Here is a 21,072-nt window from a genome sequence, read left to right on the forward strand (position 1 = left end):
CGCCGCCGGCCATCTGTACCCCGGAGAGGGTGAGTCTGGGGGTCCCGCAGTGGGCGGGGACCAGCGCGGTGGGGAGCGGCCCCTCGTCAAAATGGAGCCCTACTGGGGACTCAGAACCCTCTTCGGTGGGGAGCGGGTGGCCGGAATCGTCGCTCCAGCCCCGCGGGGGGCGGGAAGCCGCTGACCTTGGCCTTTGCCCTCCTGGGCTCGCGGCTCGGCTCCCCGCGTGCTGGCCCCGGGCTGGAGGAACCTTCCCCTAGTGCCCGCCCCACGGCGGGCGCCTCCCTCGAACGCGCCTTGGACCCGGGTTTGGCCCCCTCGGAGCCCGACTCACTCCGGAGATGGACTCGCGTCCAGTCTGGGTTGCCTTTGAGAAGTGGGGGTCCCTGGGTCCAGGTGGCCTCGGACAGCCCAATTCCCGGGGCGCTCACAGAGTGGAGCCAGAGTGGAGAGTGCAGGACTGGGGGACGAGGGTTCCCTTGGGGTTACTCCTGGTAGGCGACACTGCGGGGAAATTGTAACCCACCTCCTCCTATTCCTGAGATCTAGGCCCGTGGCCACCCGGGACACCAGGTCCATGTTTACACTTTTGGCTTCAGTTTCCAGATGTCCGGAGGCAAACTAGCGCCGTGGCAACAGCCACTGTAGTAGCAGAAGCGGTGGCAGTTTTCGTCATGATTATTAAAAGTAGCATCACCGAATGCCACTGCGCTGGTCCATCTTACCTCTCTGGACAACGGAGGCAGCTACTGTTGTTCACCCATTTTAGAGAAGAGTAAACAGGCTCAGGGAGGAGACATAACTCACCCCGAATGCAATGCCAGAGGGAGGAATCCTACCTCTTTGTGTGCTGCGGGGTGTCCCACGTGTCCCGGATAACCTCCCCCTACAGCTCAGTCCTTCATGAAGGAGACTTTACCTGTCGGCCCCAGGAGGTCTGTAACCTTTTGGGTGAGCCTCTCCTACCCCCTAGCCCCATGGGCCTCTCTCCTGGGCGTTCAGTGCTGGCAGCAGAGGCAGACCCCAACCCAGCATCTTCCTGGGTGCCTGATAGCAGGCCTCTCTGGTCGTGGGACAAGGACCGAAGGATCACGTCAGAGAATATAGCTGGGGTGTTTCGCGGTGGCGTCTGAGGCTCTGCTTTAAAAACATCTGTTGGGTTCCTTCAGATTTCTCCATAAAAGGAAATCAGTCATGATGAGGAAGGGGTCGGGAGGAAAGGAACAGAAGCTCCTGAGTTCGCTGACGGTGAATGAGGCACGTGAGAAAGCACACACAGGCTCTGGAGTTGACAGACTGGGCTTGCTGAGCACCTCTGCCAAGAACACAATGTCTCGAAGCCCCTAAAGCCTGGTATAGGCACTCAATGAAGGGTGGCAGTTGGTTTGCGCTCTCGTTAAGAAAATCCAGGACGTGTTGTTAGACCTACGCCGGGCTTTGCGTTTGTGTGTGTGCACGTGTGGTGACGTGTGGTTCCCTGCTCCTCTGTTCCTTGCAGCTTTGGTAATTAACTAATCGTGGATTTGTGCCTGGGCTTCCAGGGTCAGTAGATGCCTTTACCACTTCTTTACATGTTTCCAGTTTCCACAGCGACAGAGATTTAGGATCCTTTCATTCACCGCTACATTTCCAGAACCAAGAACAGGGCCCAGCGCATAGTAGGTGTTTGGTAGATATTTGTTCCTGATTCAGATGCTGTCCTTTATGTTTTCACTTTGTTCTCCAGACTATATCTAACTAACAGTCATAGCAAACATGTGGCAGGCACTGTTCTGCATGCTTTGCATGTATAATCTCAGGTAATCCTCACCACAACCCTATGAGGTAGGGTTTATTACCCTTTTTTCCACAGGTGAGGAGGTTGATTAGGTTACAGAGCCAGCAGGCGGCCGAGCTGGGGTTAGAACCCCAGGTAGTCTGGCTGCAGAGCGCTGATTTCTTACTAAACAGTTCTTTTGGGTCTGGGCCTCCCCACCTCAGCCCTGCGGAATGGTTAACAAAATCCTATCAAATAAATAAGATTGAGTACCCCTCGGAGGTTTGGGGAGCGGGGAGAAACTTTAGAGACCGTTAATCTCTAATGTCAACCGATGCAGCATTCTGGCTGGGGTGGGGCCGGAGGGGAAGCAGAGCATTTTTTTTAAGGAGTGAGGGACTCTTTCTCAGAGATGCCACCTCACTGCCTTCTCCCCCGGAGTCACTGTCGCTTTGCTGAGCTGAGGGATGGCTTCCGCTTCCACTTCTCCTCGGTTGGCTAGCTGCGGCCGGAGATTACCTGTGGGCTTTGCAGAATCAGAGGATGAAGGTGATGCGGGATGAATTGAAATAACAACCCACAGAGCTTTGGGGGCGTGTCCCGTGAGTTGGGTAGCTGAGGTGGAAGACACTTCTAGTCGCCCTCATTTTTCAAGATGTCAGGAGGCGTTTCTCTGTGTCTTCTCATGTGCACTCCGGGACCCTAGGAGTAGAATGTCCACCTGCCGAGTCACCTCCCTGGGTATTCCTAACCTTTGCCCCTTGTTCCTGCCCCACTCACTCATAGAGTCATTGGGATGAGCACCCCTGGGGGCCCCACCTCACCCCACCACATCGTTAACTCTCATTCTTATTTGATTAGCGTGTGCCTCTCCATCTCAGTGATTTTTACATTTGGGCTTGGATAGTCTTGGTTGTGGGGGGCTGTCCTGTGTGTTGTAGGATGTTGAGCAGCATCCCTAGTTTTTCTCCACCAATAGTACCTCCCTTCTCCAAGTCAGTGCAACCAGCAGTGTCTCCAGACATTGCCAGCCGTCCCCAAGTGAGAGCCACTGCAGTTGGGGAGATAACTTTGTCATCATCTAGGACAGTTACTCACCTGGGTTCTCTGCTCACTTCTCTCTGATTGTTCAGCGATCGCCACCTGCCCAGGAGCCTTGCTCTTTCCAGCCGACACACACTCGGTACTCCTTAGAACCCATCACCCACACCGCCCACCTCCAGCCTCCCCCCGCCAAGCCTCCGCCGGGCAGGCCCTCACCACAGTCGCTCTTTACCCTTTCACCCACTGCTTTCACATGGCATCTGGCTTGTGTCTCCATCGCTTTGCTGATGGCTCTCGAGATGGTAATTCCTTACCTCCAAACTGCGTTTTCTGCAGCCTCACCCCACTGACCTCTCTGGGTTCGCCGCTGCCTACTCCCTCCAGCGGTAAGGCACTGTCTCCTGGCGAGTTTTCACCGGCGACCCGTGTCCTCTCTCCCCTTCCTCTGTTCCCTCCCTGGCCTAAGATGTTAACTCTCTTCATAGAGGGCCAATACCTACTGTGACCCTCTCTCAGCCTACGCCTGACTCTATTTACATAGAGTCAAACTCCATCTAGAACCGGAGCCAGCAAACTACACCCACGGGCCAAATCCTGCCCGCCCACGCCTGTTTTTGTAAATAAAGTTTTATTGGCGCGCAGCCACACTCATTCCTTTATGCATCATCCATGGCTGCTTTTGTTCTCTAATGGCAGAGAATATTGCAATTGCGTGGCCCGCAAAAATATTTACACTTTGGCCCTTTACGGAGAAAGTCTGCCGACTCCTGATTTAGAACAGGCCCCTTGAAGATCAGGATGATCTCGTGTGGTCTCTGGTACAACTTGAATGAATCAAGTTAAATGAACAGCCGAGGGATGCTGTGTTTTTCCCTTTACAAAGCAAGTGATGTGAAAGATATTTATACATTTGCCGTGCTGTATATGTGAGTTCCGATGCTGAGAAAATAACGGTGATGTTTCCCCGTTAGCTGTGTGTGTGTGTGCGCGTGTACATGTGTGCGTGCGTGTGTGTGTGTGATCTCAGGATTTATCTATTTCAGTTGTCATCTTGGTGTTGAATGAGGCTTCTGTGTCATCGGTCCTGTTTCTAGACCCCACAAGAAAGTGGCGTCTGCTATGGGATTTTCTCTTAAGAGCCCTCGTGTTCCTTCCTGTTGAGACAATGTCAGAGGTGGCTTGGTTTATGTTTTGCAGTCGGGCTATACTTACGTTTTTTAAAACCAGAATAATAACAAGTAATGCATTCTTATTGCAAAAAAAAAAAAAAAAATCAGAAAAGTATAGAGAGGAAAAACGAAAGTTTGAAATGTAGCTTAAAAATTTTTTAAATTATCATCCAGTAAAATTGACTTTTTTTTTTTTTTGGTGCACAGCTTTTAAATTTTCGTCCATGTAGAGAGCTGCGTGGCGGTCCCTACAATCAGGATGAAGACCAGCCCCTTCCCTCTCCGCCCAGACCCCTCGGGCCACCCTTTAATCTTTACACCCTTTCCACACCTCACTCTCTGCCATGTCGATCTGTTCTGCGTCCCCATTGTATTTTCCAGACTTTAAAGGATATCTTATAAATGGATTAACATTCCTGAAATTGAAAATTTTAAGTACTCATAAGATCCTCATTATTCCTGGATTCCATATTTGTGAATTCGCCTTTTTGCTAGAATTTATTTGTAACTCCAAAATCAATATTCAAAGCACTTTTGCGGTCACTCCTGGACACACGCAGGGCGGTGAGAAATTCGAATCACCTGCCTTGAACGTTCCCGCTGAGATCAACCACGGGGCCGTGCTCTGCCTTCTTGATTCAGCCGTCCTAATGTGGACTCACACAGTCCTCGAGAATTAAAACAAGTGCCCTTTTCGTGATATATTGAATGCCATGTTTTTTGCATTTTGGAGATTTTTGTTGGTGATTTTGTTGTTTTAAAATGGCCCCGACGTGTAGTTGTGAAGTGTTGTCTAGAGTCGCTAAGATGAGAAGCTGATGTGCCTTACGGAGAAAATACGGGTGTTGGACAAGCTTTGCTCAGGTGAGCTATGGTGCTTAGTGCCGTCTGCCGAGTTCAAAGTGAACGAATCAACCATGTATATTAAATAAGATGCTTCGAGGAGGGTCTCCCCTCGTGCTCTGGACCCTGGTGTTGGGGGCGTGCCTCACCCAGTAGCCTCCAGAATTTTAGAAACGTACTTCGTTTCCAGCAGAGCAAGCTTTGCTGTTCTGCGTTGCCGAACGCCGGCCGAGTACGAGTTCCAGTTGGAGCGTGAGGCGGCCTCGTGAGGATTAAAATGCGATTTCAAGTCTGGGTTTTTCCTTCCAGTTCCTTAAGGGCATGGTGTCACATCAGGATTATACAGTCGCCCGTGTTTTGTGTTCGGGAATGGCAGCCCGTCCCCAGGCGATGCTCACTTCTCTCTCACGCCTTCGTGGAGAACATAGGTACTTTCCGAAAACTGCGTTGGTTAACAGTGTGGGAAAAGGTAGCGGGTTGGACACAGAGGGATAAAGACAGTGACACCTGTCAGTGATGCCGTGCTGCCAATCTGTTTTCAAAGATGCGCCCTCTTCCCTTGCAGAAGGTCAGGAACGGGGTGGGATCCGCGACGTCCCTTCCTACTCACGCCCAGTTGCGATGTGTCGAAGCCGCCTGCTCCGGGCTGCTCTTGGTTTTCTTGCCCGTGTCTCCTTTGGTGCTCTCCGTCCCTGTGTCTGTAAGTGAGGAGGTAGGGCTGCTGAGGTGGCGTGGCAGGCCCTCACGGTCCTGTGGTTCGACGTGTGACGTCCTCAGCATTACAAACGAGGAGTTGGCGTAGGTGTCCCGGAGCTTTCAGACAGGTTCATAGAAGGTGCTGGTGTCAGGGTGGCTGTGGGTCTTTGGCCCCCTCTCTAGTTCCCTGTCCTTAACTATTGTGCGCCCCCAACCCCACCCCCCATCCTTTCCTCCTCCCGGTTGCCCTGTTTCCTCTTGGTTTATTCACCTTCTGTCACCACTTCTCCCACCGTCCGCTGCTTTCCCCGAACTCCAGACCCAACACCTACTGGACCCACGTCCACGAACACCACAGAGCCCTCCCACGCTCCGTGTGCCCCAGACTGAGCCCGCTATCCTCGTCACCCTGAACTGTCTCAGCCTCTCCAGGTTCATTAACGAGCCCCCTCATTTCTCCCTCTGTGGATCAAGTTCAGTTGATGCTAACTCCCCAGTTTCTCGGGGTCTCACGCCTCTTGTACTCAGCCCTGAGACAGCCCCTCAGGCCGTGCCGTCTGTAGCGGAGGTTCCAGCGTGCTCATTCAGTTCCTTTCTGCTGCCAGAGCCATTTTTCTACTTCTTCTTTGGGTCCTTCCACAGCTGCCAGCTGAGCCCCTTCCCCAGGCATCTGAGCCTGGCCGCCGGGCTGTGTGCAGTGTCTTCTGGGAGCTCACAGCTGCGGTTCCTTAACAGTGCTCTGCATGCCTCTGCATTTTCGCATGAGTTTCTCGTGCCCCAAACACCCGTTTCTGCCTTTTTTGTCCATGGCCACCTGCTTCTTTCCCACAGAAGCTGGCCAGAGGCCTCCTTCCCTCCCTCCTTGGTTCACCACTCACCCCTTCCCTTTCATCAAAGACTGGGAGTACCCCTCTGGGTCCCCATAAACACAGGTCTGTCCAGTGGAGGTGTTCTAGGACCCTTGTGGTCCCGCTGCCACTCATTTCCTCTCCCCAGAGACAGTGTTGCAATTTTTTTTTTTTGGGTGCATGTTTACCCTTCTAGAGACTAGTGTTTGCATATATAAGCTAATATGTATCTTTATTTCCATATAAGTAATAGCATATCACGTAGACGGATCATCTTGGTCTTTACTGTTAAAATCACATCCTGGAGATCTTTTGTATCACTTGTAAGGAGCGTCCTTGCTCTTTTTGACAGCTGTGTAGTACTCCATCCCATCAGTGGTTGGCAGACTACAGCCCGTGGGCCAGATGTAGCGCGCGCCCTGCTTTTGTACAGCCCCTTAGCTGAGAATGGTGTTCACAATCATTTTTAAACGATTGAACGGAAACAACTATGATTTTATGATACGTGAAAATTATTTGCAATTTGAATTTCAGTTTCTCTAAATAAAGTTTTATTAGAGCACAACCATGCCGAGTGTTTTCGTGGTTTTAGTGCTACAAAGACAGAATTGAGTAGTTCGGTTACAAAACCAAAAATATTTCCTCTCTGGCCCTTCGTAGGAAAAGTTTGCTGACCCTTGGCCTTCTGCCATTGGTTCTGGGACCTGAGCATGCATCAAGATCACCTGGAGGGCATGATAAAATGCAGATTCTCGGGCCCCCTGAGTTTCTGATCCAGGAGATCTGTGGTAGGGCCTGAGAATTAGCATGTCTAACAAGTTCTCAGGTGATGCTAATGCTGCTTTGAGAACCACTTTGAGACCACTTTGAGAACCACTGTGTCATGCGGGTGGAGCACCACTGATTTAACTGGTCTTCTTTTAATGGACGGCTATGTTGTTTCAGGTCTTGGGCCATACGGATCGTGCTGGGTCGAATGACTCGGCACCAGGCTCATAGTTCATGTGCGAGCCTGTCTGCAGCGGATTTCTAGATCAGGGGTCTCTGGGTGCTGCAGGCCTTCGGCCTTATCTGGCACATCAGTCTCCATGCTCAGCGTGCCTGGCAAACATTTGTTGAATAAATAATGGAGTGATTTCCCCACAGCTGACTTGCGGTTCTAGAACCTGCGTTAGAAGCCAGGTCTTCTCCCAAGGCTGCCACTTGTCGTGTGTCCTCCATTTTTCCTTCTTTGCGGAAGTGAATTTTAAGAGCCTGTCTTTGGAGCCGGCAGAGAATCGTAAGGGTATCTGATGCAGTGGTGCGCCCAAGTTCTAACTTCTGAAGGTACTAAATCTGGGATTCGGTTCTGTGTAGCTCAGAGTGGAGAGCGAACACGTGTACATACTCCTCATAGCTTTTATCCTGCGATTGTCATTGTTTACAAGTGACGAAATCGAGGCACCCAGCGTTTGAGGATGTGACCGAGGATCCAGATCTGTTGGGTCTCTCGTGTGCCCGCAAACCGGCAGGGGTGGTGGTCTGACTCCTGAGCCCAAGGCTTGGGGGTGTGGGACCCCAGGATTTGGGGAGGACGGGAAAGACGCACAGAGGAACGGGCGGCCCCAGAATAGGTCACCGGGTAGTGTTTTAAGAATGCCGTTTCTTAGGAAGGAGTACATTCGCTACTGAAAGCAGAAAGTAGAAAGCTCTTAGCATGGTAAAGGATTTTCAGAATCTTCCAGATACCTTCCTGCCCCCCAACACTTCTCTGCTGCTTTCATGGTGGAGAGAAGACCAGGGGAGAGGGGTTGCTTTCCAAGACGGCCGTCATGTCAATCTTGTCTTCTGAAAACTCCCAGATACCTCTGGCTGAGGGGGAGATCTAGACCAGCACTGTCCACCAGAACATTCTGCTCGACGGAGATGCTCTGTGTCCACGCTGTCCAGCAGCACGGTGGCCACTGTCCTCACTAGGGCTCCTGAAATTGTGGCCAGCACGACCGAATTTTTACTTTTATTTTAGTTCATTTAAATGCAAACGTAAAGTTTTATTTCACTTCAGTTTATTCAAATGTAAAAATCAGTACTTGATTCTGTTATTGGAAAACCTTTGTATGTTTGGAACAATTTGGGAATATTTTCAATGATTCATTTTATGAAATCTACCTATATAGATTGTTTCTGATGAAAATTTAGCATCTGAGTTGAGGCAGGCTGCATGTGTAAAACAATGGCATTTCAAAGGCGTAGTGTAAAAAATCCTGTAGGGTACCTCATTAGCAATTTTTTAGTATTGCTTATATGTCGAAGTGAAGATTTTGGATATACTGAGTAAGTAAAATATATTGAATTTTATCTGTTTCTTTTTACCTCTCTAGAGAAAATTTAAAATGCCATATGTGGCTCATGTTATATTTCTATTGGTCGGCCAGAGGGACGAGCTATAATTTGTCATCACCCTTGATCTTTAAATGAAGTAGGCACAGCTGAATAATTCTTATTGCACTGTTTGTGCAGGTTTTAGTCCTGGCATCACCTCCTCTGGGAAGCCTTCCATGATCACCCCAATGGCTTGTTTCTATGAGCTTTTCTAGCCCCTGAAGCTCTCCTTGATGGCATCTTCCTCGTTTATATTTTAAGTTGATTTGGGCAGTTAGTGGTGACTACTCGCCTGTGCGATCTAGGGCAGCATCTGCTCTGTTCCCTCCAGGACTTCCAGTACCTGGAACAACGTCTGGCATGGAGCAGCAGATATTTGCTGAAGGAGTGAAGGAAGGAAATTCTCTGTAATGAGCTTTCTCCAGGTTGTCACTGCGTGACAGCTATTTCATTGTTTCCTTAGGTCCAAGTCACCTGCTTCTTCATTACACATATATTTGAAAAAACAAAGACGGTAAAACTGTAACATAGCAGTTAGAGCGCAGACTTTGCATTTGATTGCAGGCTCGTGATCCTAGCCACCGCTGAAACAGCCTGTGTGAGTGTTGGTTTGCTCATCATGAAAATGGGCCTAAAAAAAGGCACCTCTACTGGAGCTAATTTTTGGAATTCGGCGGAGAACGTGTGCTCCAGAGCGTGGGCCAAATGCTTTACACAGTAGGTGCTTAGAAAGTATTAGCTGTCACAGGGTCCCCCTCCTCCTCCTGCTTCTCATCGTCCTTCCCTACCTGTGTGTAGAGTGGCGATTAGCCAGGTGCCACTTATTAAGGACTCAGAGCACCCGTTGGTTCCACCTAGAGGCATTAAAAGCCAGCAGAAGGCCCAACACCTATTTCTGGCGCCATTTCTAACATCCTCTGGGTAATTTCTGTCCCAACAGTAAATTGCTGTATTGTCTTGGACTAATAGGGACACATATGGCTTTAATGAGTTACAGTCATTGGAGATTAAAAAAAAAAGGCAATTCTTTATTGTCCCCTGCAATTATAGTCGTTTAATCTTTTTTTATAACAACTTTATTGAACTATAATTCAATAGCATACAATCCACCCGTTTAAAGTTTACGATTCAGTGGTTCTCAGTACATTCACAGGGTCGTGCAGCCATTTATTACAGTTGGTTTTAGAACATTTTCATCTCTCCCCAAAGAAGTCCCGCCCTCCAGCTGTCGCCCTCCACCCCCGTCCCCCAGCCCCTCAAAACCACTAATCTACTTTTCTGTCTTTATAGATTTGCCCATTCTGGACATTCCATGTAAATGGAATCATCCCCGGTTATGGTTTTTCATGAGTGGATTCTTTCACTGAGCGTCATGTTCGCAGGCTTCATCCACATCGAGCATGTGTCAATGCTTCCTTCCTTGTTATGGCTGAATAATGTTCCTCTGTGTGGATGGGCCACATTTTTTGTATTCACTCATCAGTTCATGGACATTTAGATCGTTTCCACTTCTTGGCGGTTATAAGTAATGCTGCAGTGGGCATTTCTCTACGTGTTTCTGCGTGGATGTGTGTTTTCATTTTCCTTGGGTGCATACCTAGGAGTGGAATCGCTGAGCCATGTGGTAACTGTTGTTTAACTTTTTGAGGAACCGCTAGACTTTCCCACGGCAGCCGCACCATTTTCCATTCCTGCCCATAATTTCTCTACATCCTTGGCAACACTTATTATTGTCTGACTGATTTTAGCCACCCTAGTGGGGGTGAAGCAGTACCTCGTCGTGGTTTGCATTTGCGTTTCCCTGACGTCTAACAGCTGGTGAATCTTTGAATGCACGCTCATGTCTGATTTTGGGTCTGCCCCATCCTGGAGAAGATGGTGGGCAGATGTTCTTTGCACCTGTACCAGTTTCACGTGCGTGCGTGCATGTGCGCGCGCGCGCGCGCGCGCGTGTGTGTGTGTGTGTGTGAGAGAGAGAGAGAGAGAGAGAGACAGACAGACAGACAGGGTGAAGCCTTCCTCAAAGGTCCAGAGGGATAGAGAGAAGGAGGGAGGGAGAGAGAGAGAATTAATAGAGTGTGAGCTCAGGCTTCAGAAGCCCTGATCTGTGACTGAATCTAAGCCGTATATTGCCAAATAAAAGACGTGACACCCAGTTAAACTTGAATTTCATAGAAACCATGAATAATTTAAAAAGATAAGTATATCCCAAGCATTGCATGGGATATATTTATCCTAAAAAAGTACTTCTTGCTTATTGGGAATTCAAATTCTTATTTGCCAGATCTGGTAACCCTGCCTGCTACCAGTGAGCTATGTGCCCTTGGGTGACTGGCTCTGTCTCTCTGCGGTCCAGGTTTCCCATCTGTGGGGTGGGGATGGGGCTCGTTCAGAGGCATCAATGGCTCAGTGCCTGTAGAGACCTCTGTATGTGGATGCTGCTGATGTGACCGCAGCCGGGAGCTTCAGTCTGGGCTTGGGTGGCACTAATGTATGGGGCTGGAACTGGTGTCCATAGCCTCTGTGAGCTGCCTCCCAGCTTCCTAGTGAGTGAGTGAGTGAGTGAGTGAGTGTGTATGTGTTTTCTCTTGATTTAGTCTAATCTGTATGGAATGTGACCCAGGAACATTGATGCTTTGTTTTCCCCAATTTTTTGCTTTTTTTTTTTTTCCTAATTAGTGCTTCTTTTGCAAGTCATTCGCAGGGTACATTTTTAAGAGGATTTACTACTATTCTCTAGAACAATCTGTTTGCCTCAAAGATATTGGGGGAAGGTTTACTGTCTTGGCATAACATAAGTAGTGGTTGTGTACTTAGCCGTATAGTCCAGGTCTGTGGATTGTGTGTATATGTGTGTGTGTGTGTGTGTGTGTGTGTGTTGACAAGGAGAAGCTGTCTGATGAGTTTGATTCTGATGAATGTTGAGAATAAGGCGCATGAGAAAAGGAGAAAGATCCAAATAGATATATGGAGGAAAGGAAATCAGAGAAGGCTGCCGGGAGGAGATGGCATTTGAACTGGCTCTTGAAGGATGATGGGCTGGACTGAGAAATAGGGAGCTAAGGTATAAAGGGCTTTGATAGCAAAGAGGAGGAGGGCTCCCCTATGCAATACAGTAGCCACCAGCCTCATGTATCTATTTGCATTTAAATTAACTAAAGTGAGGTTAAATATTCAGCTCCTCAGTCTTTTTAGTCGCATGGAGAGTCACAAATGGCTGGTGGCTCTCAGAGTGGGTAGTGAAGATATAGAACATTTCCGTCATTGCAGAAAGTTCTGTTGGACAGCATTGGACGAGGGCAAGGGTGGCCAAACTACAGCTCGAGGGCAGCACTCTGGCCTGCTCCCTATTTTTGTAAATAAAGTTTTATTGGAACGCAGCCACATCCGCTCATTCACATATTATCTCTGGATGCTTTCGAGCTGTAATGGCAGAGTGGAGTAGTCTCACTGCAGACTGACCACAAAGCTGAAAATATTATCTGTGCCTTTATAAAAAATGTTTGCCCACACTTGGTCTAAGGGAATGAAGGCACAGAGCCTAGAGATGACTGTGATATGTTTGGGAGAAATAAACAACAAAAGAGCTGACATTAATGAGCACCTACTATGTGCGAGGCACTGCTCGCAGGCCTGTCCTGCGTTATTATACCCATGAGACGACACAGTGCGTTGGAGATGTGTGAGTGGTGGCCAGACCTGTCTAGCGTGGTGCGGGGCAGAGCGGGGGAGGTGGCGAAACTTGAGGGCAGCGAGAGGAAAGTGCAGGTCACGGGGGGCCATGGCGGGCATCGGAGCCCGGGAGGGACCACGTGCAGGAGAATGGGCACACTGGATGTTTGTGAAGGAGAGATCAGGCTCGCCGGGAGGCCTTTGCCACGCCCAGGTAAAAGGTAACGAGGCCTTGGTTGCCTGCCTGGAAGGGAGGCAAGTTGAGAAGGAGAGTCAATGAGGTATGAAAATTGACAAACAGATTCAGCCGTCCTTGCCCCATTGCTGATGTGGGCACCTTGATCCCCATAAATCCATTTCCTGAAGATCTTCAGTGTTGACTCGGGGGAGGGCTTGGCTCTCCTGTCCGCTTCTGCACCTGCCGCATTACTCAATCCCCTGTAATCTCAGCGTCTCCATTACGTCACGTTGCCTGCAATGATGGTAAGACTTCTAGCAGGTGCTGCCAAAGGAGTTATTTTCCTTGCCTTTCGAAAATGATTACTTAGACACTTTACAGGAAAAGCCACTCGCCAGGGTTGGCTATGGAATTTGCGAGTCTCAGTGCAGAATGAAACGTGGGGCCCCTTGCTCAGAAACGATGAAGGGTTTCAAGATGGATGGAAGAGCTTTCAGGCAAGGGCAGGGCCCTTCTGGGCAGGTTTGGGACTCAGATCGCATGCCCACGAACCTGGCCCTGCCGCTGATTCTCATCACCCATCCATGGCGTGTTTGCTCACCTGCCACGCTCTCTGTCTCTTTTCACTTCTAGTATGTCCCGGCATGGATATCCGGAACAACCTCACGAGGCTGCACGAGCTGGCCAACTGCTCGGTCATCGAAGGACATTTGCAGATACTGTTGATGTTCAAAACGAGGCCTGAGGACTTCCGAGACCTCAGTTTCCCCAAACTCATCATGATCACTGATTACTTGCTGCTCTTCCGGGTCTATGGGCTGGAGAGCCTGAAGGACCTGTTCCCCAACCTCACGGTCATCCGGGGCTCCCGTCTCTTCTTCAACTACGCGCTGGTCATCTTCGAGATGGTTCACCTGAAGGAGCTTGGCCTCTACAGCCTGATGAACATCACCCGGGGCTCTGTCCGCATCGAGAAGAACAATGAGCTCTGTTACCTGGCCACCATCGACTGGTCACGCATCCTGGATTCGGTGGAGGATAATTACATCGTGCTGAACAAGGACGACAACGAGGAGTGTGGGGACATCTGTCCAGGCACTGCGAAGGGCAAGACCAACTGCCCTGCCACCGTCATCAACGGGCAGTTTGTGGAGCGGTGTTGGACTCACAGCCATTGCCAGAAAGGTACGTGGCAGGTGCGGGGTTCTAAGCTATCTCTCGTGTCTTGTTCGTTAGAGAAGCCGGAGGAATTCCCTAGACCAGGAGGCGGCACACCTTTTCTGCAAATGCTCAGATATTAAGTACTTTGGGCTTTGCGGGCTGTGCAGTGTCTGTCACAACTACTCAGCGTTGCCATTGGAGCGGGAAGGAAGCCACAGGCAGCACATAAATGAGTGTGCGTGGCTTTGTTTCGATAAACTTTATTTACAAAACCAAATGGTGTGCTGGACAGAATGTTCTTCTTGCTTGAGAGAGAGATAGGCGTGGACGAGTATAGACTTAGTTGTAGAAAATACAAACTTATTCCTTACTTGATTATAGAAATAACATTGCTCATGGTAGATGTTTGGGGAAAAAAAAATGCACAGAGGAAAAAAAAAGCAAAACAGCAATCCTTATTCTACAGTTTTTTGGGGGGAGGGTCTTTCTTCTAGTGGTTCTATTGTGTTTTTAGTTTCCTTGTCGTTGGACATTAGATTCTTTCCAGTTTTCACAAAGAAGAGGACGGACATTTGGGGGTCAGAGCTCTATTGAGCATTTGTTTCTTTAAGCCTTGCTTTTCTAGAAGTGAAATTTCTGGGTCAAAGGTTCTGGATCCCGATTGCCAAATTGCTCTCCGGAAACGTCCTACCAGCCAGTGCTCCTCCTAGCCTTGGCTGAGAGGGAACACCTTGGGCAGCTCTGAGTGTTGTTTGGAAAGTCTTTCATAATTCATGGGAGGGAGGAGCCGATATGTTGTCACTGTTCTATTTGCATTTCTTTGATTGCTATCGGGGTTGAACCTTTTAAAACATGTTTATTTATCATTTGGGTTTTCCTGTTCGTATCCTTCGTCCATTTATCTTTTAGGACGTTCGTGTTTTTTGAAATATTAATCCGTATGCAGTTTTCACAGATGAAGGCTATTAACCCTTTGCCAGTTGTGTTTTCGGACATTTTTGTTCAAATGCTCTACATGTCAGTCGCCAGAGAGGCTTTAAATATTTATGGAGTTTAGAGCTGGATTTCTGCGTGCTTCTCATGTTATTTTATGCTTAGGGAGTGCCTTTCGATCCATAAAATGAATGTTTTTTTCCCCCCCAAATTTTCTATTTCAGTTTTCATTGTTATGGGTAACCAAATTCATCCCGGACATTTGGCATATATTTGTGTGTGCGATTCAAAGGGGTGTCCATTTCCCCCCAAATAACACGTCGGGGTCTCAGTGCCGTTTATTGTAGCAATCTGGCCCGTCATTGTTGATTTGGGTTCTGGGTCTGGGAATCCGTAAATACATCTGTCTTTCCTTGCGTCAGGGCTGTTGCTGTTCAAATCAGTGTAGTTTTATAATGTTTTGATATCCAGGGAGGCAGTTTCCACACACACTTGTTGCTTGTTTATTATCTTATTGAATTTTTCATACGTTGTGAAATGCCCTGGGAAGAATCAGTGAACATGAGATCAAGGTGGAAGAAAGTGAGTGGATGGGTTAAGGGTTATATCACAAAAGACAGGGGAAGGGAGAAAGGAGGGTTTTCTCACCTGAGCCTAAAGCTACCAGGAAGCCGTGCAGGGTGAGTAGAATCCGTGGAGTTGCCCGTGAGGACTCCATTGGAGCCACAGACATTGGAGGCAGGAAACATCTGTGAGATGGGGAGAGAGTTGAGAGAGTGGGGACCACACCTCCCCTGAGGGGTTGGGCCGTGAGGGGAAAGAGAACCTGGAGGTTTGTGGGCGGGGGAGGGGATGGTGGTTATCGTATTGTGGAAAAATCTTGAGAATGTTGGTAGGTCAGGGACAGAGAAAAGCTAAACTACAGCTGCATAGGGAGCTCTGGTATCCTTACTTTAGAGACCAGAGAGGTTACTTAACTTGCCTAAGGCCACACAGCTAATAAAAGACAGCTGGGGTTTACACCAAGTCTGAGGCGCACAAAAAAAAACATGTATGCTTTTTTCGGAGGGTGTCCCCTCTGTTTAGAAATGGGAGAGCCACTTCTAGATGGGGCGTCAGGGAAAACAGTGAACTCTTGTTCCAAGGCTGAGTTCTCCAAATTTAGGAGCTTGTTTGAAATGCTCCGGGCTCATGCATCTTGGGATATAATTTAAGACATTCTTCTGTGATTTATTTCTGTATCTGCTTTAGTCAAAATATCCAGGACAGTGTTATCTGCAAATGTCCCTGAGTTTCCAGCAGTTTTATTTTGTTTTGTTTTTAATTTTTCGCTCTTGTGAATGAGGCTTGCTTTCCCAGAACTCGGGGTTTTGTCACTAGGGAGGGGGCCGCTCTGCATGTCTTGCTGCGACCGACACTTGCAGGGGTTCCTGGCATCTGGCATCAGTGTCAGCTTCTCCTGGTGTGGAACCCGTGGTGGGGTCCCCTAGGTGATATACATTGTCCTGTCCTGGTAACAGATGTCAACAACTGATTGTTCTTTGAATCCCTGTCTGTTGAGTACAACTCAGCTCTGGCTTTTTAAAAAATAATTTTTCTTGTGTTAAAGTACACGTAAAACTTACGTGTACTTACATTTTGACCACGTTTAAGTGTACAGTTCAGTGGCATGAAGTACATTCACGCTGTCATGCAACCATCACTGCCTTTTATTTCCAGAACGTTTCCATCTTCCCAAACTGAAAACTGTGTCCCCGTTACTCACCCTGCACCGCCTCCCCGAGCCCAACCCCCACCATCCACTTCATCTCTGCGGATTTGACTGCTTCCTCCAGGGACCTCCTAGGCGTGAGATCACCCAGTGTTTGTCCTTTCGTGTCTGGCTTATTTCACCGAGCATGACGTCCTCGGGGTTCTCTGTGTTGTAGCGCACTACAGAATTCCTTCCTATTAAAGGCCGGATCCTGGTCCACGCCTCGCTCATCTGTGCATCCGTGCGGGGGCCCTTGGGCTGCTGCCACGTGGCAGCCTCTGTGATTGACGCCGCTGCGGACGTGGCCGTGCGTCTCCAGCTTTTCGCACGCTTACCGCACCTCGTCGGCGGTGACTTTAGAAGTCGTGTCTACCATCGTATGGGGATTTGGGATGCGAAGCAGATTGGATAAGCCTTTAGAGGGTACTTTCCTGTCTGAGGAGACAAGTACAGACCTGTGAAAACTACCTCGAATCCTCTCAAAAGCCTCCCCAGCATCCATGGTCATTGGCCTCTTCTTGCATGTTTGCCAGGCTCTGGAAGCTGCTGGGGACTGGTCGGCATTTGGGACGAAGGTTGTTCTGTGGACCCAGTTTAAGCATTCTCTACAATGTCCCTTCTTGTACCTGTCCCCCGGACAGTGATGCTTTGGGGCAGAGAGAGCAAAGGAAAGTCCTGAGTGGTGAAGGTAATTAAGGGAAAAAAGTCACTGTGGTGTGTGCTGGAGATGCTTCCTCTCTGTTACCTGTTGTGGATTTAGGCCGAGGAGGCCAGAGAAGCCAGAAGCGGGGAGCCCTGGATGTGTAGAGAGGTGACGGAGTCTGTGAGCCGGGTCACGAAGCGTGTTTACTGAGAGACGACTATGTGCCAGGTGTTGGGGTCCTTGGGACTTCAGGAGGGGCCTCCTTGGAGAGGACCTTCTCGTGGCAAATACAGACTTTGAGTGCGTGACCGAGTACCCACGTGGGGAGAGTTACAGAGGGAGAACTCTGGGGGTGAAAGCATGGTGGGAGCCCCAAACTAGTCTTTGGGGTCAGAGGATGTCCCCCCGCCCCCCACAACTTGATGTGTTTTAAGGCTCCTACATTGGCCTTGCTGGACCTGCTCCAAAGTGGCTGCAGAATTGTTCGGAGTCTGGCAGAATTGCCTTGGAGTCCCCTTTAGCTACCCACGGGTCATGAGCTGGATCGAGCCTCAGTTTCCTGGTCAGAAAAATGGAGGGTAATTACAGGAGCTGCTTGTTAGGGTTGTGGTTTGGGGGTTAAATGAGGTAGGTAAGAGGTGCACCTTGCCCAGTGCCTAGCCCTCTGTGAGAGTTCTAGAAGCTTCTCAGGAGTGCCATGGGTCTACCACTCTTTTCGGGCAGATAGGCTGCTGGGTGAATACCTGCCAAGTGTTGGCTGCATCTCTGACTTTGGTCTGGGGGCAGGCAGAGGGGAGCCCACCGTATGATGAGGGTTGGGTGCCGGACCTACAGCCCCAGAGCAAGACCACTCTGCTCACCTGGTGCCTCAGCTTCCGGTGCTCTGAAGACCCCAAGCTCTGGGCTTTTGGGGAGACCAGGAACCACAGCTGCTGTAGCCAAATCCACTGGCATTTTTTTTTTTCTGGGAGGCTACCCCACCTGCCCGCTGCCAGTCAGAGGGGTGGGTGAGGCCAGGGCATGCTGCGTGCCAGAAAGCTGGTTGGCGATGCCACATACAGACATCAGCAAGAAAGCAGAGGCAGGAGGCTGAGGGGGCAGGTTTTGCATTTCTCTCCCCGAGTTTGCATTTCCATTTGTGTTTCAGAGAATCTGAAAGTTGGGGTGCTCTTATTTACATTAAACGTTAAATATTTAAATGCATGCATGCTCTGGAAGGGTTTGCTTTTAGGCAGGAGGTTTAGCTTCATATTGAAACTTTTCTTCCATGTTTTAACTCTGCCTTTGGTATTTTAATAATCAGTCTCCTTGGCAGCCAGTGCTTATTTTGTGCAGGGCACTATTTATGCTACTGCATTGAGTCCTCCCAGCAATGCCTTCCTACAGGCGAAGCCATGGAGGCCCCAAGAAATTAAGCCACGTGCTCTAGGTCACGTCCCTATTGAGTGCTAGAGATGGGATTCAAACTCAAAACCCTGATATTCCGGCTCAGAATTTGAGCTCTTAACCATTGTGCTTTCTGGCGCTCGTCATGGAAAGCTGGTGATCATGGAAAGCAGAGATCAAAGAACTCGTGGGGAAGGCTGCATCCCCTAGAATTTGCCCCTGCTAGCATTCTGGCTGCTTCTCTTAGAGCCCTTCTCATCCCGTCTTAAGTTAGCTGCCTCCTCCATCAGCCTAGATTCTCTCGAACGTGGGACTGTGGCGTTTATTGCTGTGTCCCCAGCACCTGTCATGTAGATAAGCAGTGACATCTTTGAGCACTCATGACCGGCTGATGTTTATTGAGCACTTACTGTGTGCTAAGAATCTGACAGCTTATGAGAGAAGGTTGCTACCATTTTACAGAGGAGAACACTGAGGCTTAAAGAGTAATTAAGAACCTTACTCTGGGAAATGGTTTGACCTCAGGCTTATCTGGTGCCCTTGACCAGAGGTCAGCAAACTACGCCTGTGGTTCAAATCTAGCCTGCCGGCCATTTCTGTATGGCCTGTGAGCCAGGAATGCTTTTTATACTCCAAAAAGGTGGCGGGGAGTGGCGGGGGGTCGGGGGGGGGCATCTAAAGGATAATATCTTGCGAGAGGTGAAAACGAGAGGAAATGAACATTTCAGTGTCCCTAAATCAAGTTTCATTGGCACATAGCCATGCTTGTTCGCGTACTCATTTAAATACTGCCTGGGCTGCCTGTGCTGTGAGGGGAGAGCTGGGTGGTTTGGACAGGGCTGGATGGCCTTTCACAAGGAACAAACACTGACCCCTGTTCTTGGCTCTGTGCCTTATAAAGATGAGGCTGGCGCTTGGGGGCAGAGGCTGTTTTCAGAGGAGGTTGGGAGCACCACAGCATCAGGCTAGCACGGTCCCCCTGCCCCTTGCTGGCACCAAGGGCTCTACCAAGGGTAGGATGTCAGCCTCGGTCCTTGGGAGCTTTTGGTTTAGCTGGGGGACTTAGAGGGCAGGGAACGAACCATTCAAGGCAGCCCGACCAGCAGGAGCTGTCACAAGACAGGGTAGGCCCCCCTTCTCCATGTGAGTCATTGGGCCGGTGGCTCTAGATACGTCTGGAGCCAGAGCACCTGGAAATCATGATGTTCTCTAGATAACGTCGTAGAATATCGATAAATTAAATTCCTTTGTGGTTATGTCACTTAGTCCCTGCAGAACATAGGCATGTTCACGTGGGTACCGGATGGTAATAATAATTTTTAAAAGGACAGTAGATCGTGTAACACGATGGGCCACGTGTGTTTTTCATTCATATTTATTCCTTTTTGTACTGTTACGGACCTTTAAAAAATCTAGGGCAGAATTAAAAGCACCGTACCGAAAATATTCTACGGTCATTGTAATTTCTTTGTCACTAAAATGATTGGAATTTTTCAGATGGCTTTTAGTTGTGGAGATGGTTGGGTTTTGTCGCAAGAAGGAAGTGCTCTGCAGAGTACGTTTCTGACCCCCTCCCCCCACCCGTGCCCCCACAAGGGCGATAAGTTGCCACTGGCATTTGTAGAAGGGTGGAGATGGTTCCAGCCTGGAGTGGTTAAGAAGATGCGGTTTGGTTTGGGCAGCAGTGCGGCTTAGAAAGCGAGTAAGAGGGGAGGGTGTTCCCAGTGGGTGGGAAGGCGGTGACACAGACAGAGGTCTTTTGTGGACGAGAGCGAAGCAGCTGTCTCACGCCGTGAAGAGGGGCCTGGCCCCGCACATGCGCCGAATGGCAGAGGGCGCCCCGGAGAGGTCGTGGAGGTGGCAGGCGTGTTCCAGTGGGGGCCCCGGAGAGGTCGTGGAGGCTACACCGGGCTGTGTTTAGGATGGGCTGTGCCGAGTCAGGTATATTGCTAGGACCCCAAAGTCCTCTTGTCAGGTCGGGGAGAAAGTCAAATAAATGTAAAGTTATAAGCCAGATAGGCACGTGTAGCTCGAGGATGCTCTGAAGGAAGGTCGACCAGCTGGCCACATGGGCCTCCTGGAATCAGTACTGTCCAGATCTTTAGTACTGGAGACCCAGACTTAACTGTTTTAACAAGAGCCCAGCTGCTTAGAGGGGCTTAGGGATACCAATTTAGCTACCTTTTTGCCTCGAGAAATGAATTGGCCCGATGGTTCGGGAGAAGGCGAGGAAGAGTTAAATACATCACTATGGAAAGGTGGCTGTCTGTCTGGTGACTGGTTTGACGAGTTTTTCTTTTTCTCCCTCCTACTTGACAAAATTCAATGACCAGTTATTTCCTACCTGCCGTGGCACTGGACCCTTTGTCAGAATTAAAATCTGTTCTTTGTGACTGAACCCCTGAAATGTCCCAGGGGGTCCCGGGGACCTCGGCTGCTGTCAGGCTGGGCGCCCAGGTGCTCCCTGCGGTCAGCCCTTTGCTCTCCAGGCACCAGCACCTGACAGAACGTTCTCTTTCCCAGGAAAGACGCCCGATGTGTGTGCTGGGATTTCAAAGCTGTATCCCTTACTTCCCCTCTCCTCTCCTTCCTCTCTCTCCTCGCCCCTGCCCCCTCCCTGCCGCCCCCC

At 49.5% G+C, this 21,072-nt stretch overlaps 1 protein-coding gene across 1 annotated transcript in view; it reads left to right on the forward strand.

The window, feature by feature from the left end:
- Position 1: 1 nt before the first annotated feature.
- The window catches only part of INSR (insulin receptor), a gene marked incomplete at its 5' end in the record, with an annotated part of 116,118 nt that continues 95,047 nt past the window's right edge, over positions 2 to 21,072 (forward strand). The window contains 2 exons of the mRNA XM_015593468.2: positions 2 to 29; positions 13,201 to 13,752. Of these exons, the coding sequence (XP_015448954.1) occupies positions 2 to 29; positions 13,201 to 13,752 (580 nt within the window). The remainder of the gene's footprint in view (positions 30 to 13,200; positions 13,753 to 21,072) is intronic.

This window comes from Pteropus alecto, unplaced genomic scaffold (genome assembly GCF_000325575.1).
Source record: "Pteropus alecto unplaced genomic scaffold, ASM32557v1 scaffold37, whole genome shotgun sequence".
NCBI classification, from domain to species: Eukaryota; Metazoa; Chordata; class Mammalia; order Chiroptera; family Pteropodidae; genus Pteropus; species Pteropus alecto.